The sequence below is a fragment of the Trifolium pratense genome, linkage group LG4 (genome assembly GCF_020283565.1).
Source record: "Trifolium pratense cultivar HEN17-A07 linkage group LG4, ARS_RC_1.1, whole genome shotgun sequence".
In the NCBI taxonomy this organism is placed as follows: Eukaryota; Viridiplantae; Streptophyta; class Magnoliopsida; order Fabales; family Fabaceae; genus Trifolium; species Trifolium pratense.
In genome coordinates, this window is record NC_060062.1 from 4,447,671 (window position 1) to 4,468,736 (window position 21,066).

General features: G+C 32.4%; 1 protein-coding gene across 5 annotated transcripts; it reads left to right on the top strand.

The window, feature by feature from the left end:
• The first annotated feature begins 956 nt into the window (after positions 1–956).
• On the top strand, positions 957–19,021 carry LOC123921225 (calcium-transporting ATPase 9, plasma membrane-type-like). 5 transcript variants are annotated; one of them, XM_045973675.1, is made up of 36 exons: positions 957–1,251; positions 1,495–1,675; positions 2,212–2,339; positions 5,356–5,601; positions 6,955–7,071; positions 7,161–7,200; positions 7,393–7,514; positions 7,601–7,732; positions 7,820–7,909; positions 8,201–8,270; positions 8,479–8,549; positions 8,638–8,721; positions 8,805–8,882; positions 8,962–9,033; positions 9,631–9,714; positions 9,828–9,910; positions 10,004–10,112; positions 10,195–10,250; positions 10,363–10,405; positions 10,507–10,590; positions 11,179–11,316; positions 12,786–12,851; positions 12,957–13,055; positions 13,319–13,429; positions 14,089–14,256; positions 14,607–14,666; positions 14,870–15,034; positions 15,225–15,341; positions 15,454–15,552; positions 15,922–16,059; positions 16,700–16,800; positions 16,950–16,995; positions 17,104–17,235; positions 18,044–18,151; positions 18,231–18,322; positions 18,580–19,021. In XM_045973675.1, exons 4-36 carry the CDS (start codon positions 5,392–5,394, stop codon positions 18,686–18,688), a joined length of 3,294 nt encoding a protein of 1,097 aa, XP_045829631.1. In that variant the 5' UTR covers positions 957–1,251; positions 1,495–1,675; positions 2,212–2,339; positions 5,356–5,391; the 3' UTR covers positions 18,689–19,021. The 5 variants fall into 5 exon arrangements, with proteins under 5 accessions (XP_045829631.1, XP_045829630.1, XP_045829628.1 ...); XM_045973672.1 differs by having other exon boundaries at positions 1,062–1,251; positions 2,222–2,339; XM_045973673.1 differs by having other exon boundaries at positions 1,079–1,251; positions 1,501–1,675.
• The last annotated feature ends 2,045 nt before the right edge of the window (positions 19,022–21,066 follow it).

The window sequence follows — 21,066 nt, forward strand, 5'->3', positions numbered from 1 at the left end:
AAGTTGATTATTTTTTTTTGTTTAAAATTGAGGTTTTTCAATACAAAACTGAAATTTTTGTTAAAACATAGTTCGGACTTGGTGAATGAAATTCAATAGTCCTAACTATAGCTTCCATCAACTCTCAACAATGCTATTTCATTTTCTTTAAGCAATTACTTTGAGGGTTCCCTTTGTCCCTCAGCTATGCAATCTTTAACTACTACAAAGAGGTTAAGTACGGCACGTGTGGGGATAAAAATCACTACTCATGACTTAAGAAATGCATAAAAATAAAGAAAAAATAAAGAAAAAAAATAAAGAGATAAAAATTGCATAAATAATTTGATTGGCCAAAATATTGTACCTTATTCGACTATTTGTGTAGGTAATGCATAAAACTTTGTCTTCACTCTTCATGCATGATCTTGGCACTCCCTCCTTCAGCTGAACCTCTCTACTTTACAACATGATTTGATGAATTTATTCATAACACACAATTTTTCTACAAAATGGCATGTGTATTATTTGTCCTTTAATTAGTAATGCTATAAATACGACGCACAATCAAAACACCTGATCATCAGGTAATATTACTTTTTGACCAAATTTAACGTCTTAGCAATTACATTAGACTTCAATAAAAAAAATTATGTAGGCACTTCAATATGCTCTAAAGAACCTTACCATAATAAAAATTTGTAAGATCGTAGAGCATATTGAAAAACCTAAAAAAGAATTTTTCGACTTCAATATCTTATACTCGGCTACTTTTATGCTAGCCTGATGACATATCAAATGAGGCTCATTAACTAACATGTAACTTAATTTTAAATGTAAACCCAAATTAACATACTATAAAAGTCGCTAGTTCTTTTTTGGTAAGGTAAAAGTCACTAGTTCAAACAAAAACGTGTGTTGCGTTGCATTGCATGCATGCCAAAATTAAAAACCCCACTCATTAAATAACAAAAGTTGGTTTGGTAAGTGCATTTGGTGTGTGCGCACGATAGCCAGTGCACATTGTAGCATAGGAAGTTTCCACGAAATTGCTTAACTTTTTTTTCCTTTAATTTTACAACACAACATTGACTCAAAAATCTTCTCATGGATTATCATCCAATCCAATATAGAGAATAATCTCTTTCTCTATACATTATTATCCTTTTTTATCATCTTGTCTCATCTCAACTCATCCGATCCAAATCATCTTTCATTTGCAGATTTGTAACTCCACTCTCATGTTCAATCCTACATATTATTTTTCTCAAGGTACTTACACTTCTTCTAGTACTTTATTGTTTCCTATTATTAAATTATTATTATTAAGTCTCCTTCTCATACTAATATAGTGATTCACGAAATATTTGGTCATTATTTTTTACAAGTATTTGATCACATATATATATATATATATATATATATATATATATATATATATATATAACACTTAGTAAGAAAAATAGTATAGAATTATGAAAACCTTTCTGGCATTTATAAAAAAACTTGCTTAAGATGTAGGCAAAGGTTAATTAGAATCTTGCACACCTAGCTAGTATGGTACGGAAGAGTAGTGAAAGGGGATGTGATATTCACAACTTCCTTGGACAGCTGAGTACACGAGGCTCCCATCAAGAATTACTATGTTGGGCCAATTTCATTAGTTTCTTAGCTCAGTTGAAAGAATACACAACAGGTGACATACACAACACATGTGATACATAAAATATATCAATACCAAAGTTTGGTTTTATTGTTTAACAACTATAAATTCTACTTTAAAATAAATATGTGAATTGCTTGTGATTTAAATTTCGGTTTCTTTATATATAATGTGATGTTCTTATTATTTAAGCTAAGTTCATGAAAATAAGATGATCACTTTAACTAATAACAAAATTATAACATATTTACAACTAACATTCGTGTATATATATATATATATATAAATCAATTCATATGAACTGTGATTTTTATGAAAGTTATGTTACATCCTTCAAAATGATTTAATTTTAGTCTTAGATTGATCATTTAATTTATTTATTCTAAGTGATATTTTATTTATTTATTTTTAATAACAAGAATATTATCTACTAGTTAACAAGTAAAATTAACACAAATTTTTTTATAATTGAAAAGTCTAAAATATTTTTAAAAGTAAACATTATATGTTGTTTGTATTTTCTTTTTAATATTCTTCTTTGTCTTTTTTGAATAAATTTTTTTTGGCAGCGCATTACAGCTATATATGCCGGTTGAAAGAAGTTGGACACATGCTTGGGGTATCAGATAGTACACAATTGTGTACTTGCTATATGTTTTCCTGAATCGTGAAGGAATCACACAGATAATTACTTTAGGTAAACCTTTATCACTTGCATTGTTTGTGTCAACATTGGAGTGGTATTATTATCAATTAAATGCAAAACTTTAATATTTAGATACTTTAGTACTTACTCTTAAAATACATGTTCCCATCAACAACAAAAAAAATTAGTGTAAGATTAAAAAAAGAAGATAGGAGTATATGCTAGTATGATCTTTTAAACAAAAAGTTATTACATTTAGAATTTAGTTGCTTAATCAATCAATAGCTTACATAGGTGTTGACTATTAGCTAGTCTAATATGAGATCAAATATATGATTTAAGAAGTTGAATTAGAATTTTGTTTTTTTTTTTTGTAATAAACTACTTATTGGAGTTTAATTATAGTCTTTTAATTTTTGATTCATACTTCCACCGCGGGACAATGTATCATCGTTTTGGTTTACAATTAGCTGGAAATCGAACTCAGGACCTATAACGTACTATATAAATTCATCACTACTAAACCAAACCTAGTGGCTTAACAATGTATCAACGTTAAAATAAAATAACTTTTTCTAATTTATTTTTAAAATTTTATGTTAGTTTCTCATTATTCTATGGATTAATTTTAATGCATCCAAGATATAAAAGTTTTTTCATATACGTTCAATCAAATAACACAGAGTAGATGTTTTTAGATTAAAAAAATAATATTTTAAGAATTAACTTTTAAAACGTGGTATTATGGGGTTAGGATGCTCTCCATTTTCAATTGTTTCCATTTCCTCCATTATTATATAGTTTTGGAAATATAAATACAAAAATATGACATCAAGTAGGTCCAAGTATCATTTATACACACCAAAATATTTAAAAACTTTGGTAATAAAATAAGGAAAATGTTAAATAGTGCACCCGGTGCACTGGTTAAACATACTAAAAAGGAAATTTTATCTTGAAACTTGTGCATTCAATGCATTGAAAGTGTAAAAAGTTGTTTTTATCAACATTAATTTTATATTTTATTTCTTTTTTTGGTATTCTTAACAAGTGCACCGGGTGCACTGTTTAACATGACCCATAAAAAAAATTGAAAACATAAGAAATAGAGAGGATAACAACTCGTATTATTATGGTGTATTTTATGTAGATATACGGTTATAAAATTACTATAATATTCGCAAGACTTGACGCAACCGAAAATTGTTGATATTACGAGACTGAATATTTTTACCAAATGTCTAACCTTACTCTTGTATATGTAAATTTTCAATTAGCTATTGACAAAAAAAAAAAAAAAATTAAATCCATTATGAGGTGTGAAATGAACTGAAATCACACTATTATGGGAGGGAGTGGGTAACTTAGTAAGACAAAATTGAAATTGAAAACGAAAATGATGACGAAGGTGTTTGGACTGAAATTTGACCACCAAGAGTTAACTGAGCGGACCGCTTATTTTGCATCACCACACACACAACACAACTCACTCTTTCATAAGTTTCATAAAATTATAGGTAATATGTAAAAAAAATAAAATTAGAGATGTTTGATAATAATTTTTTTTTACTAATATATAATTTTTTTTTTAAATTAAATATGATTTTATGTAGCGTTTGAGTTTATAATATATAGTTTTTTTTTTTATCTTTTATTCCAAATTTAACCTTATTATTTTAATTTTTTTAATAAAATGCTACCTACTCACATAAAATAATCATGTACTTTTATCTTATTTAATAATTATAATAATTAAATTTATGAAACACTTTAATTTTATTCTACAAATTTTTCAGCTATCAACTGACTTATAACTTAATTTTACTAAACAGAGTCTAATTGTGGTTAAATTTTCGGTAGCGAAGTCTTAACAAGGATAATTCAGCTAACAACTACCGAGAGAAATTATTATTATTATTATTATTATTATTATTATTATTATTATTATTATTATTATTATAAGGACAGATCGATGAAGTTCGAACTCAGACATCACATTTTTCATAATTAAAGCGGGTGAATTTAACCACTAAACTAAACTATTGAACTAAAAAAAGTGAATATACTATAATACACCAATCTTTAATATGTAATGATATTATCAATCGGTCACAATTTCTTTTTGAGTTATGTGTACCGAAGCATTGACCTAATTAGAATACTCTGATAGTATAGTTCACGATCAACCAATTAAAATCATTAGAAACATCACCCTAATGCTAAATATAGAAGAAAAAATTAAATTACATATTTTCTAATCAATAATTAATTTCTTCCCATATTTATTAAAAATTATCATCTCTTGCTAATATTTATACCCCAATTTTTTTCATTATCTCTCTTGCACTACATCAATCCTACCATTCCCTTCCAATCTTCCATTACATCAATTTGTGCAAGGTTAATTTCTACTACATATATATTGGTATCACTCTCTCTTGAAACAATACTACTAAATATATAACAGTACAATTGTTGAGTAGCCATAGTTAAATTATTATTTTTTTGGCTTTATTAGTGAAATATCCTTGGTTAAGATTTCCATATAAAATTAATAATTATATTGTCAGTTAATAGTTTTTTCTGTTGAATATCTCTGTCAATAGTTTTTTTTTTGTTATTTTTAAATCATTTAACAATAATAATATTATACCAACAATGAATTGGTTCAAGTGGTAAGGGTCTTGATCCCCTTAAGCATATGGTCATCGTTCGATTCCTGGCTCATGCGTATGGAGAGAATTTGGTTGGGAGGAGAGAACCCACCTTGTGTACCCCACAGGTTCCCCGACAGAGATTAGTCATCGCTATCGGCGGTGAAAACTTCGTACCAATATCATGTTAAAAAAAAACAATAATATTGTACTATTATTATTATTTTTTAGATTTTAAAAAATAGAATATAGATGGTGGGTCCCATGTATGTAGCCATTGATTGAGTGAGTAGTTATTTTGTGATTCAGAACAGAAAAAAAAATTCTGATTTGTGTGTGTGTTTTGGTTGTGGCTGTGCCCTACCATCTCTGTGTGGCACTGGCCTTTCCATTTTCATTTCCCACCAACGCAGCATCACTGACGGAGACGGTTATTCAAATTTCCAATCATGACTACCTCCAACGGCCACCACACCGTTACTATCTCCGCCGCTCATGACAACAACGATGACGACGAAAATCTCCCTCCTTCCAATAACAACCGCCGTGATGATGATAATGGTGATGGCGACAACGGCGATGAACAAATCGATCCTGATGATCCTTTCGATATTACTCAAACTAAGAATGCTTCTCATGAGACTCTTCGCCGTTGGAGAGTAATACTCTTTCTCTTTCTTTTTCTGTTATTATTATTATGAATCATTGTACATTGCGTTAATTGCTTTCTTGATTTTCCTTTAACCGTGTTTTAATGTATTAATTAATCAATGTGCATTGCTAATTATATGTACTTTCTATATTGAGATGCATCCGTTAATGTATGAGGAAATTGAATTCGTATTTACTATTATTATGAGGATTAGTATGATTATTATCAATGACTTTTTTTTGCCTGAATTTTGCTGCATCAATAAATGTGCATTTCATTCATGCGGATTAGGATCCTATTTGGAGGGAATAAACATGAGGAAATTTCTACCAAAAAAAAAAAACATGAGGAAATAATGTGACGATCTAGACGGTTGAAAAGAGAGGATAATATTGGAGTTTGAAAAATGTAGAAAAGTTGAGATGTGAAAACATGAGAGAAAAAAAAATGTTGAGAGCTAGCTCGGTAGTAAAAACTTAGCTTTATAACCTCCGGGACAGTTGTAAAATGACCATTAGCGCTACGGGAATTAATAAAAAAAAAAAAAGGAGAGAAAAATGGAGAGGATTTTTTATTTATTTATTAATCAATGTGCATTGCTTATAATCTGCAGTTTCTATGTTGAGATGCTTCCATTAATGTAAGAGGAAATTGAACTTGTCTTCTATAAGATTATTACTTCAATATTTGGTACAAAAAATAGAGAGGGATGTATGTGTCGTTTGAACATATCTAGGAGGATAGGTGAGTGAAATTTCTTAGTGTAATGATCATATTGTTGCGACTAATCAGAAACTTGCAATTATATGATGAGTGTTTTGTTTTAAATTTAATTTAAAATGAGGAAAAAAAAATGAATGTACAAGTTGCGACCAGTAATCGACCTGCAAATGCATCAGCTAGGCGTAGAAAATAGAAGACTACAGCAAAATGTAATTAGAAATTAATTAGTTTGATTCGAGGCTTGAGTTAACATGGATACACGTATAATCTTGAGTCTTGACTATGAGCACCAAATTCAAATGGAAAGAATGAGAATTCTGAGATGCTTCTATGGTGTGGGCTTACAGGGTTAGTTTCTATATTTGTTCAAAACTACTGATTCATGTTTTTTTTTAGCTAATTACGAACTCTGCTAATGTAATATTTAAAAGCCTGCAGAAAATTGCATTTCTGGTTCCTGAGCACTGCATTTAATACTCAAATGCAGTAGAGTTTGTCATAGCCAAATCATCTATGCGTCGGTTTTTAGCATTATTTTGATCCTGAATTGTGTTTAACTGATTAATTTTGGTGAGGCATTTTTGCTCGGTAGCATGCTTTTCCAAGGCATCTAAACTGAAGTTTCTCTTATGTACAGCAAGCAGCACTGGTGCTCAATGCGTCCAGGCGATTTAGATATACTCTGGATTTAAAAGGTGAAGAGGAAAAACAGCAAAAGAAGAGCTTAATTAGAGCACATGCACAAGTCATAAGAGTAATGTCTTTGAATGTCAAACATGTTACCCAATTAAATGTTTCTAACCACCTTTTACTATTCTAATCAACGATTAATTGTTCTATCAGGCTGCACTTCTTTTCAGATTGGCCGGCGAACGCGAGCTAGGTATATTTACTTTCTTGTCATATTTTTCTACCCGTCTTCGTCGTTGCTTTCAATTGATTCTTCCATTATTGACCTGTACACATACAAATGTATAAACCGAACTACATGTGGTTAGAGCTTATACAGCTGAATTGTTATCTGCATGTGGAGTTACTTATTACAATCATTCAATTTATATTTTGAATTATCCAGTGATAAGTCCAGAAGCTACACCCCCACCTCAAACTTCAGTCGGTGACTATGGGGTTGAGCTAGAACAACTTGCTTCGATGTCTAAGGATCAGAATATTTCTGCTTTACAGCAATATGGTGGGGTAAGTTGACAACATACTCCTTTTTTGCTCACACAGATGTTGCAATCAGTTACTTTGCTAATATAATTTAATGATATCTTGTTCAGGTTAAAGGCCTATCAAATTTACTAAAATCAAATCCAGATAAAGGAATTAGTGGAGATGATGCTGATCTATTGAAAAGGAAAAATGCATTTGGAACTAATACATATCCTCGAAAAAAAGGGAGAAGTTTCTGGGTATGTTCTTGATGTTTATTTCATTATATTTTTGTTTCCAATGAATTAACTATGATATTGGCATTAATTCTTTGTGATTGATTACAGAGGTTTTTATGGGAAGCTTGGCAAGATCTGACTCTCATAATATTGATTATAGCAGCTGCAGTGTCATTGGTACTTGGAATAAAAACAGAGGTGTGTGATCATCACTCATATTTTCCAATCCTATTACTGCTTACACATTCAATCTTCCTCAATATTCACTCTACGGTTTCTTTGGGCTTTTGGCATTTCTATATTTTGACAGTCTACTTTATGCATTTTATTTGCGAACCCCTCTCTTCTCTTTATATGCCTGTTTCTGCATGGTGCTTGGTTCTGAATCTTCCGATTATTCTTGTCACTTCATTTAGAATTGGACAAATTTGTTGTTTACGTTCTACTGACAAACCAAAGGTTTATCCTTTTTTTCACTTGTAACGGTAGGGTTTGAGTGAAGGATGGTATGATGGAGGAAGCATTGCTTTTGCAGTTTTACTTGTTATTGTAGTAACAGGTACTGTATATAACTTTTAATGATAAATTTACTTCTACCAACATATTTATATGTGTATAAAGGATGGAATGTTGAGATTTGGAAGAACTTCTATTTTCCACTGAACCAATTTGTGTTCTTTGAATTTTCTTTATTAATGACCCTAATACAAACGTTATCAATTTATTTGTAAAACTGACTGCATACCTTTTTACTTTTTGTTGTCCAGCTGTCAGTGATTATCGACAATCTCTGCAATTTCAGAATTTGAATGCAGAGAAACAAAATATACAATTGGAGGTGGGTAGCACATCTTATCAGAACAGAACTTACTAACCTTCGGGAGCCTAAGCTAACATAACTAGCCGATACTTTGAACTTGTTACAGGTCATTAGAGGTGGGAGAACAATTAAAATATCAATATTTGATATTGTTGTTGGTGATGTTATACCCCTTAAAATAGGAGATCAGGTGAGTTTGCATTATCTTTTGAGTTTGTCAGGAAAGTATGTTTTCTTTTTTCATTAACTACTCTACTCTATGGGTATACTCAGGTTCCTGCTGATGGAGTAGTAATCACAAGCCACTCACTTGCAATTGATGAATCCAGTATGACGGGTGAAAGCAAGATTGTATGTATTTTAATACCTTCTATTTACAAAATTAATGGTTTTTAATTCTTATGACTTTAAAGTAAATAGTGTTCTGCAGGTTCATAAGGATCACAAAGCACCCTTTTTTATGTCTGGTTGCAAAGTAGCAGATGGAGTTGGCGTTATGCTGGTATAATATATGATAATACTAGACTATTTTTTTGAGCAATGGCTTTTGTTGATACAAAAAAACATAAAAAGTGCTAAATGATATGAATGTATTTTCGTGAAACAACTCACAATGAAAAAAGTATGTTGTATTTCTCGCTTGCCCATTTAATTTTCATTATTTTTCTTTTCTTTTTCTAACCATCATTGATTATTAGGCATTTTAAAAAAATCTCATTCAAAGAGGTTGCCTAAAATCATATACATTGCTGATAAAAAAATTGTTGATTTTTGGGGTTTTGGAGTTGTTTTGGTGCTAAATGTTTTTTGCTTATTCTGCTTACATATATGTGTGCTGATATTTTCTTTTCCCGTCGTTAACTTTGGCTATATTTACTGTGGGGCCAAGTATTGAGATCTGGCTGATTGTGTTACATTGTTGATTGTTTAGATAAATTAAAACATAAAATTAGTCTTTCATTTGTTTTAATAAATTTTTCAGTGTGTTCTCTATGCAAGTGTACTATTTTTTATTATGGTTCTAGTGGTCTTCAAACCCATGAAACATAATTTACAGAATACCCCCACCATAAGTCACATTTTATACTGCCATCCGTAGGTAACTGGTGTTGGTATTAATACTGAGTGGGGATTGTTGATGGCAAGTATCTCAGAGGACACCGGAGAAGAGACTCCATTACAGGTTCCCCCTGATCCATCCTAATAAAAGAAAAGCAAAGAAAGACTGTTGCTTTAGCAGTATGCTAACAAAACCCATGTGTTAAAACTGAGCTTATTTTTGGTGACACATAATAGGTACGTTTGAATGGAGTGGCAACTTTTATAGGTATAGTTGGGCTTACTGTTGCTGTTTCAGTGCTTGCAGTCCTCTTGGGCAGGTAATCTCAGGTTGTTCTTTTTTGCCAGTTATAACTCATTAAACATGTACCGTGTCATCATTGACAAGCTATGTTATGACTCCGAAATTGTAGATACTTTTCTGGCCACACAAATGATTTAAATGGAAATCCTGAATTTGTTGCCGGAAGGACTAGCATTAGTGATGCAGTTGATGGGGTCATCAAAATTTTTACGATTGCAGTAAGTGCAATTTTTGAACTGTTCTATACATTTATTTGTTCTTCTATTTTTAATAGTTTTAACTAAATTTAGAGCCATACAGGTCACAATTGTAGTTGTTGCAGTGCCTGAGGGTCTACCTTTGGCTGTTACTTTAACGTAAGTACAAGTGGCTAGGTTACTTCATTATACAACATAGATGTAGCAAAACTAAACCATTGTTATTTCTTCTAATCTGTGTAATTTTCTTCCTCTGTTGCTATCATAATAGCCTGGCATACTCAATGCGGAAAATGATGGCAGATAAAGCCTTGGTAAGCATCATTCAATTTCTCCAATACATAAGTTCATATCTTATTGTTTGCAACTTTTGTGCTATTTTTAGTCTTAAAACCTAACAAACATAGATGTGCAGGTACGAAGGCTGTCAGCCTGCGAAACTATGGGCTCTGCTACAACAATTTGCAGTGATAAGACAGGAACATTGACGTTAAATCAGGCAAGTATCATAGTCCAACGCTTGGGTAGTCTAAAAAGAGTTATAACTAGAACTATAATTTACATTTATGCAAATTAAAAGAAGCTTCGAGAGTTGTGGCTATAATCTAGGTGTAGGTGGTTTTGGGTTCATAATACTTTGGTAATCGTTCCTTTCCTCTAACTTTCAGTTTATCGTGTTGCATTGCATGCATAAAAATGCTGATATTTCCATATTCTAAACAGTATACTTCAGAGATAAATCCCTGATTTATTTTTTTTGGGCCCATGAAGCAAAGTAGTTTAATTTCTGTCTCCCTTAAACAATTCCAGGCTGCTGTATTATGGATGGGAGAAGGATACATTATTTATTGTTAAAGCTAATATGGATAAATAGAGATAAGGATACAAATCAGTTGTTCAATAAATGGCTTCATTTGTTAGATAGACCCATTGTGCTTGTATTAGGCATACTCTATCTGATAGTTTATATAGCTTATCAAAAGCTAGTAGTCTATTCTGTTGAACTTCCAAGTATCTGTATTTTCTTTACTTCTTTCAATCCTTGAATTATGGGGATATTGTAGTAATTTACTATATGACGCTCCAGATGACTGTTGTTGAGGCATATGCTGGGAGGAACAAGCTAAATCCACCAGATGACTCTTCACTGTTGCATCCAGAAGCATTATCTCTGATAAATGAAAGCATTGCACAGAATTCAACCGGAAATGTTTTTTTGTCGAAGGTTAGTCTTTATATGCTATTTAAGTTACTGTATTCTTTTATGTTGTGATATTTAGTGCTAAATTAATGATTTTGATAAGTATGTAAGTATTGGGGGAACCCTCCCTTAAAAGCTAGTTATCGAGGGAGTAAATTTAAGCCACTTAAATACTCATCTGAGCGTCCCATACTACCTACCATATGGAACTTGGGTGTCCTATAATACCCAACTCCCTACCATAGCACTGCTCCTAAGAGCAGATGTCCCAGCGGCTGCACAATATGACATTTTACCCAGCCTTTACGGTCAGCCGTTCCATAGGTAGCCCTTTCCAAGCCACTGTCAATCAGCTCTCATACCAATTAATAAGTATCCAAGCACATAGGAAAACCTCTCTTAAAAGCTAGCTATCAAGGAGGAAGAACCAAACCAATTGAATAATCCACCGAAACCCCATACTACTGAATGTGAGACTTAGACATCCCATAATACCCAAGTCCCTATCAGATTTACTCATGGTCTTGATTAAAGTGTTGGTTTGAAGTAATATTGTAATTCTTCAAAAAGACAACTGAGTACAGCTATATGTACTGTGTTCATTTACCTTCTAGACAATCTGAAACAAATTAAGTAGTATTTCAGTAGCATTTGTATGCCTCAGAGATATGAAACCATTCATAGGCCTCCACTTAATAGATTCAGCCTTTTGGAAAGTTGGTCCAAGATATGGCATTAGTGCCACCATGAGTAAGTGGTTAATATTTTAATCCTTGCCACCACAAGTTGTCATAATTTAATTGAATTTCAGCAGTCAGCACACAAGGTGAAATGGTTATGTGCACTGTCCATACTGCAAGTCTAAAGGGCATCTATTATGTGGTGGTGCATGTTAGATATAAGACCAATTCAATGCCTGCTATACACTATAGATAGCAAACAGAAAATTGACTTCATTGATTTTTCGTTTACTGATATGGGTCTGCACTGGTCTTGTTGTGAATGTTGGTTGCATAAAAGCTGAAAGAAAATTTCTTTATTAACCTGTTCTTTCCGTTTGTAATTGTCACCATTGTGATTTTGATTTTAGGAATATTTTGAACTAGAGTTTCGATATTGTTGGTGGTATTCTAGAGGTGGTATATTATAAACTATATTGTTGCAGAATATAGAGTAAGAAAATATTTTTGGGGCTGAATATTCATGTATTTTTCTTATATCAAATGCATCTCATACACATGAATATATATAGCATGAGTAGTGATGGTTACAACTATCAAAGAGTCACCACTACTAGGTGCTTAATCCATAATTAAACACTCCACTAAGCACTAAGTGCTTCTACTAATAACAATGACAATTCACTCATGTAACTCTTCACTTACATTAGATAATTTCCACTACTTTATCATATTCCACCAACATAAAATCAAATCATCACATTAACTAACAGATATCTATCGTTAAATCTGTGGTTTTATTTGGTTTGATAGGATGGTGGAGAGGTAGAGGTGTCAGGATCACCGACGGAGAAGGCCATTCTGTCATGGGCAGTCAAGGTACCTTGACTTTTTTATCCTGTTTTTTTTTTTTTCTTTTCCTGTCAATCTCCCCTATCTTCAATAGTCTGTTGATTTGAAGCTGAAATCATTTACATATTGCAGTTGGGTATGAATTTTGATCTTATCAGATCTAATTCAACAGTTCTTCACGTCTTTCCATTCAATTCTGAGAAAAAAAGAGGTGGTGTTGCTCTGAAGCTGGTAATCATTTGATCAAAATATTTACCAATTCATCATTTCATTCATTGTAGCCTATACTAGTTCGAACATATTCATCCCCTGTGCTTTCAGTTGATAACTTTCACTTTTGAGTTAACTTAAGTTATAAAAGTGAATGGTGTTTACTTTGATATGTTGGAATCATATACTGTGGATAGGTTACATATAGTTCTTATTGATTAATTATTTTAGTTTTCTGTCAACTTTTCATGATAATGAGATACAAATTCCAATATTCATGGCAGGTGGACTCTGGAGTGCATATACACTGGAAAGGAGCTGCAGAAATAGTTCTAGGAGCATGTACCCAATATCTTGATTCAAACGGTCACTTGCAATCCCTTGAAGAAGAGAAGGTTAGGATTTAGGAACAGCAGTTTCAAGTCCGAGTGATAGAAACCCAAATTTAAAAGAAATTGAAAATATATTATTGATTGGAATGAAAAGAACAATTACAGAGAATAATCCCTATAATCCCAGAGCAAATGCTCCTCAGAGAAGAGACGAAACCCTTTCCCTGCCTAAATCCTATGATTTGTCACTGAATAAATTTGAATGATCTATGATAGCCTGCGGTTTCCCTTTTATTCACACAGAATACATAACTACCTTAATAACTACTTATTAATTAATAACTTTACACAATAACTGCCCATAACTGCTATAATAATAATAATAATAATAATAATAATAATAATCTAACAGAGGTCCTAACACCGAGGAAGTTTGCTGATGGAATGAAATTCAGTAAACTGAAAATTGGAGACGAAATTTTATTTTTATTTTGATTAATAGCCACTAGAAATTAAGTAAAACACATGGAATAAGGTTACCACCAAATCACTTTATTATCATCAATATAACTATGGTGCTTTTTCAAGTTACTAATTATGCAATTATATATCGGATAATATAGCAACCGATAATTCTTCTCAAAATATAACAACCGAGAGCAGTCAGCATTCTTTTTTGGGAATGTCAATTAATCACATTTTTTGTTTAAATTCCTTTGCAGAATTTTTTCAAGGAGGCTATTGATGACATGGCTGCTCGCAGCTTGCGTTGTGTTGCCATTGCATACAGATCATATGATTTAGAAAAAGTTCCATCTAATGAGCAGGATTTAGACCAATGGTCCTTACCAGAAGATGAGCTTATTTTACTTGCTATTGTTGGAATCAAGGTAAACTGCAAGTGTACATTTTCATGTTATATTGCATTAACTTGATGTGTATCTCATTAGTCATTACATCCATTTTATCTACAAATAAATCCTGGGTTTGGTTAAAATATTCATAGTTTTATGTTTAAACCCTTATATGTGTATCTCTATGTCTATATGTTCACACACTCAAATATATGCATACGTATGCATGTGTATGTATGTGAAGGAACAAATATTACAAATTATGAACTTCAGAATATTCTTTTTTGCTTTGGAATTGTGTACTGTGGAGTGGAGCTTGCTTGGTCCTTATGCTTATACTGTCCCTAAATTCCTTCATCTGAGTTCTAATTAATCCATGGCTTCAGGATCCTTGTCGCCCTAGTGTCAAAGATGCTGTGAGAGTATGCACTGACGCTGGTGTTAAGGTAATATATGTATCACATGTTTGATGAGTATTGTTTTCATATTGCTTGATCAATTAAATACCTTAATATTTATATCAAAGTTTCATGAAATACCAGTAAACAGCAGTGTTAGAATGTGGATTCTGACTTTATAGTAGCACATGAGTGTTACTCCGAAATTTAATCAAGCCAACCCAACACATAGTACCTTTATGAACTCACAGGTACGCATGGTTACTGGGGACAACCTTCAAACAGCAAAGGCAATAGCTCTGGAGTGTGGGATACTGGCTTCAATTGAAGATGCTGTTGAGCCAAATATAATTGAAGGAAAGGTATTCCGGGAGCTATCTGAAAAAGAAAGGGAACAGGTTGCCAAGAAAATCACGGTATGCTTCTTCCTTTCTTCCTTTGTGATTTCTTTTGTTATCTGCATTAGTTGCTATTATTCGATAGAGCATGTTTATTCCTCTATTCATAGCCTTATTCAAAGTAATGTTGTTTGTGCTGATAACTTCAATTATATTACATCCTAATTCCTATTTAATTTTCTAAAGTGATTTGCATAATATATTATAGGTGATGGGCAGGTCATCTCCTAACGACAAGCTTTTGCTTGTGCAAGCACTACGTAAAGGAGGTGAAGTGGTTGCTGTCACAGGAGATGGCACCAATGATGCCCCTGCACTACACGAGGTCTGTGATTCCTTAGATGCTCTTTTTTGTTTTTGGCAAAATAAATTCCTGTTTACACCCAAAAAGATATCCTTTTTGTAGTTGATTTTGTGCTTTACAATTGTGTTTTTAGGCAGATATTGGTCTTTCTATGGGCATCCAAGGAACTGAAGTTGCAAAAGAAAGCTCAGATATTATAATCTTGGATGATAACTTTGCATCAGTTGTAAAGGTAAGCATTTTGTTTATTGGCTCAACTCTCAAGATGATATCATCTTTTTCTCGTGTCTTTGCCTTGAAAGTGATTTAAAACTCTATTAGAAAGTCATTACTCGTTATTCTTTTTTTTTTGGCATTGCTTTATTTTCTCCTGTTTATATTAATATTTACCTCATTTGGCCCTTTCGGCTTAATAAAGTTTGGCCATGAACTTCCCATGGCCGAGAAACATCCCAATTAACTAGTTCACTGCCGTAGTGGGTAGGATAAGGTTTTAGCTTCAATTTGTCTTATGGAGAAATTTATTTTGCTGTGACGTGAGTGTCCAGTTAATTGATCAATCTGTATATTGTCTAAGATGTCTGTTTCGTTTTTTATGTAGGTTGTCCGCTGGGGCCGCTCTGTATATGCTAATATTCAGAAATTTATCCAGTTCCAGCTTACTGTCAATGTTGCTGCGCTTGTAATAAATGTTGTGGCAGCAATAAGTTCTGGTGATGTTCCTTTAAATGCAGTACAGGTACCCCCTCTTTTGTTCTTTTCGTGATTATTTTTTAGTCACGCCTACATCGATGCTCCAACACCAGAACAGTACATGAACAAGCTTTAAATACCACAAAATTGAGGCATTGTTCAAAACAAAAAACTTTACTAATATCAATTGTTAACACTAAAAATGCCTTTACTTAGCTAGTAAGTGATAAGACAACTTGACTCTGGTGCTTTGATGGGCATAAAATGTAAGAAATGCAAGGTGTACAGCTTGAGTGGGTTGGGTTTGCTTCAAAGATATCTTAGTATAGTAATAGGTGTCACAATGTGTAGAAGTAGCTCTAAAGTCTTATCTGTTTGGGTCAAACCTGAGCACACAGAATTCCAACTGTGTTTGGATTATAGTTCTAAATGTTCTTTGTTGACTACTTTTCTCATGCAGTTCAGGAGAAAAGATGTCAAATTGCTGTATCTATTAATATAATTCTGGCCTAGAATTTCTAAAAGTTAATCGTTATTGGGAACTAAGACTTTTAAATTAAGTAGGGAAGGGCTGATTGAATTCATTAAAAATGGAAAAAAAAAAAAATATATATATATATATATATATATATATATATATATATATATATATATATTGGTTTTAACGCATCTGCTCTTGTGTACAGCTTTTGTGGGTCAACCTTATCATGGACACACTTGGGGCCCTTGCACTGGCTACCGAACCACCAACAGACCACCTAATGCACAGATCACCTGTTGGTCGAAGGTTTGGATTGTCTGGCTTTCTCAATTGGCAATTCAATAGTTATTAATAGTTACTAAATTGAGACTTCCATGCTCACGTTTTCCTCAAAAATGATTTGGGTTTGAAGTTAAAATGCATCCTTTAACAATGATATTTTCTTTGGTTTTCAGGGAACCACTTATAACAAATATCATGTGGAGAAACTTGATCGTACAGGTAACATTGTTTATTCAATGCAGATACTTCCCAAGATAAAAATGGAATTTGGTATATGAGACTCTTCAGGTCCTATTTGTTTAATGGTATTATTATTTGTCATTGCAGGCTCTTTATCAAGTTGTAGTTCTTCTTGTTCTGAACTTCGCCGGCGAAAGTATTCTACCTAAGCAAGATACTAGAGCCCATGACTTTCAAGTGAAGAATACTTTGATATTCAATGCATTCGTCATGTGCCAAGTAAGTGAATTTTTAGATATTTTGTTGTTCTTTGTGTCGGTGGAACATTTATTTTTTTTCCTTTTATTTCCTTGTATGTTTTTATTCTCCATTGTCTGGGTTTGAGTTTATGAACCCTTCTTGTTCTCATGATCACTTTAGTTACTAGGAGGCTAGGAACTCTGAAGTCCTTTCTGTTAGAGATAGGATTACTAATGGGAAAAAGGGTAGCATTGTAAACCCTTACGCTTTGTTTGCCAGTTTGGAGGGGGGAGGGAGGGAAGTAAAGCGAAAGATCTCTCAAAAAATGTGAAAGATCTCTCTATTTTTTCCTCTACTCTCCTCCCCTCCAAACTCCCAAACAAAGCCTTAGTGTTAGTTTGTTTAGGTCTGTTAGGATAGTTAGTTAGGTAGGTTACCCTTTTTCCTATAATAGACTCTTTTAATCCTATTTCTGACAGAAGGGACTTCAGACTCCTAACAGAGGCTCTTAATTAACGGGTCATCAAATTTCATAATAGAATTGTCCTTAACACTATTATCTTGAACAGTATGTATGAAATGATAATGCAGGAGTTTGGTACACTTTGGTGATTATGGGTTTAGAAAATGTGTTTCGACCTTTGAGTTGGATTTGCATGAACTGAAATGTTCAATTATGGAATGTGTGGAATAGTAGATTGCTATTTTTCAACCCTTCTTTTTCCTTTCTTTCTCTCATTTTGAGAGAAACCTTTAGGTGCAATTATACAAATACATTTGCCAGAAGTTCTTAATTTTCTTAATCCATCCTACTCTTGATTAAACAATTTTAAGTTTCAACTTACAGATATTCAATGAGTTCAATGCTCGGAAACCAGATGAAATGAATGTCTTCCGAGGAGTGACTAAGAACCGTCTCTTCATGGGAATTGTTGGAGTAACCTTTATACTTCAGGTGAATGGGCAACATTTTCTTTTTGTTTTCTTAAATCTTATATTAAATATTAACATTTGTTTGCTTTATCACCTGTTAGATAATCATCATCGAGTTCCTTGGAAAATTCGCCTCAACAGTGAGACTTGACTGGAAGCTGTGGCTTGCTTCTTTTTTAATTGGTATTGTCAGGTTAGTTCACCTAACTACATTAGCATTTGATTATGACAGTTTTGGTACTAACAATAAAATCATGCGTTCATACTAAGAGCTCAAGAGATCTATGTTCCACTTTACCATATTACCATTATTACTGGATTCTTTCCATCAACATATTTTAGCTGTCACAAACTATCAAAATTTTTTTGCTCAAGTTTCTCTAAAACTACCGGATCTCTACTACTGCATTTTGAGACTTAGTTGTGACCATTGTTTTTGCTATCTGACAGCTGGCCTCTTGCTATAGCTGGAAAATTAATTCCAGTTCCCAAAACACCGTTGTCGCGTTACTTCTTAAGGCCACTCAGGCGGTTGAGGAGGTCTCGTTCAGCACAATAGGAAGTCATTCACGTATTCATATTAAGCTAACGCCTGACAAGTAACAATACAATATTACTAGCCCCAATTGTTGAAGCTTTACTTCTACAATTTGAATACAATGTATAAATACAAAGGGTTTTAATCATAAAGCAATTGTTATGTGATGCCTTAATCTTTACAGCTTTTCCTTTTTCTTAATATTTCGGGTCAACCGTACATTGTAACATTTCTAGATATTGTTAGAGTTACTTGTCTGTAAATGCTATCATACTGACCTAGCATAAGGTTTGATTCTCAACAGAAAAAAGAGGAAAGAAAGAAAAGCATTGTCATGGTTTTAACTTTTAACTAGCATTCCCTCTTAGTTACAGCATCTTTAACTAATTTTTATAACAAAAAAAGAAGAAAAAAAATGTAGATCTGTTTATTTTATTCAAAGCCAGCAACGTAACTGGATTTTGTTGTTATGCTAAGCTGAAATAATAAGATCAAATTCACTATGAGAAACTAAAAAATTCACCTTGGAAGTTGGAACCAATACATTACTTGTTTGGTGTTTGTCGTGCGTAGTGCTATGAGAAATTCAGAATTGTACCACAACTTGAAACATTTGGTTATACTAGCTCCGTTCCAAAATATATGTCGCTTTTGACTGCTGCACACATGTCGATGCACAATTTTGACTGTTAATATCTTTAATTATATATTATTAAAAATTATAAAAATTTAATATTTAGAAAGTACTCATTGAGACAAATCCAACATCTTATATGCTAATATTTTTCTTTATATATTAGAAAAAAAGTATAGTCAAAGTAGATTAAGTGAATAGTGCACATAGTCAAATTGTGACATATATTTTGGAACGGATGTAGTAACTTATTCTATTTATTTAGTGAAAGTTTAAAACAGAGAGAAAGAAGTTTAAAAAAGTGGCTCTCGTGTATGGAAAAATCAGAAGTGAACTCATCAAAAGGCCAATGTTTGGTCATATTGATCATTAGCATGAGTCATTTGTTGTAGCTGATATTGTTTCTGTGCATTATGAAATGCTCTTTCACCCTTGTTGTTATTGACTGATTATTCCAACACACCCATAAACTGGATCCTTAACACGTAAATTTGATTCCAAATACATGCAATCAGCAGCCTCGGCTCGTAAATGTTCCCGAAGATCCTGGATCATTCAAGACGATATGGCACACTTGTATTAGAAACAATACCAACAAAAAGAAAAACTGTCCTCCCTAATTCATATTGACCATTGAGGCTACTTTTCACCCCCCACGTTTCAAAAAAATCTCGCATGGTTGTTGAAAGTATACTTCTAAATGACATAAATTGTTCACAACAAGTGAATATTCAGATGACACAATGTGTTTTTCCCTTCAACTATGTACCAACCAAACTTAAGTTGATGAGTGGATAATGTTTTTCCCTTTCTATTTTGAAGGCTAATGTGCTCACTCACTGTATAGTCATTAGTTCCCAACATAATTTTGAGTGAGGAAAAAGAAAAGTAATGTTGGCAACCGAATAAAAAACATCAAGGGCAATACAATACATAATCAAAAGTAGCTTACTCTTGTTTAATTATATGAAACTTACTCTTGTTATGATCGAAAGTAGCTTCTTATACTCTTTAATCATGCATATCATATGTCTACTGAGTGGCTTATCAAAAAAAAAAAAAAAAAAAAATATGTCTACTGAGTGAAAAGCAAATGCACATAGACTTGTGTTGTGGAGGTGTTCTTCGATAGGCACAAATGATATAGGCACAAATTTAGATACATACACATAAATTTAAAAATGAAATAGAATTGTCACATTAAATATTATTTTATCTTAAATCTTAAAATTTTATTGTGAGTGTGTCTAAGTTCAATTTATTTGGGTTTGTGCCCATAGTAAAATTTTCCATACTATAAGCACAAGCAAAAATTATATGTGGTAGGCACACTCACACTTTTTTAAAATATAAAGATAAAGTGAAATTGATGTGACAATTTTTTTTTTTTTAATTTGCATGTGTGCCTAAAACTAAAACTTGTATCCAAATTGGTGTGCCTAAGTAAGTGTTTCTCATAAAATAATTATGATAAAATACTTTTTCTTTTAACATTTTTTATATTATGATAAAATAATTTTTGAAAACCAAATTAGACCAAAGCCAGAATAAAAAGTGGACCAACTGAAGTCCACCAAAATTAAGAACCGGATTAAATTTTTACTTTTTCTTATAAAAAAAACAAACTCTTTTTAACAACAAATGGGCTCAAAGAATGTGATTTGCCATTTTTCATTTTGAGATTTTTTTTGTTCTGTTACCATGATTCATTTTCAGATATTTAAACTGGCCCAAAATAACAGAAATACAAAAAATTGCATAAAAA

What these genes read in the sequence shown, in the direction of transcription:
- LOC123921225 (XM_045973675.1), top strand. Translation starts at nt 5,392, where the DNA reads ATGACTACCTCCAACGGCCACCACACCGTTACTATCTCCGCCGCTCAT. An exon ending in CTTTACAGCAATATGGTGGG is followed by an intron (nt 7,515 to 7,600) that starts GTAAGTTGACAA and finishes TATCTTGTTCAG; the next exon opens with GTTAAAGGCCTATCAAATTT. An exon ending in GAACATTGACGTTAAATCAG is followed by an intron (nt 10,591 to 11,178) that starts GCAAGTATCATA and finishes ATGACGCTCCAG; the next exon opens with ATGACTGTTGTTGAGGCATA.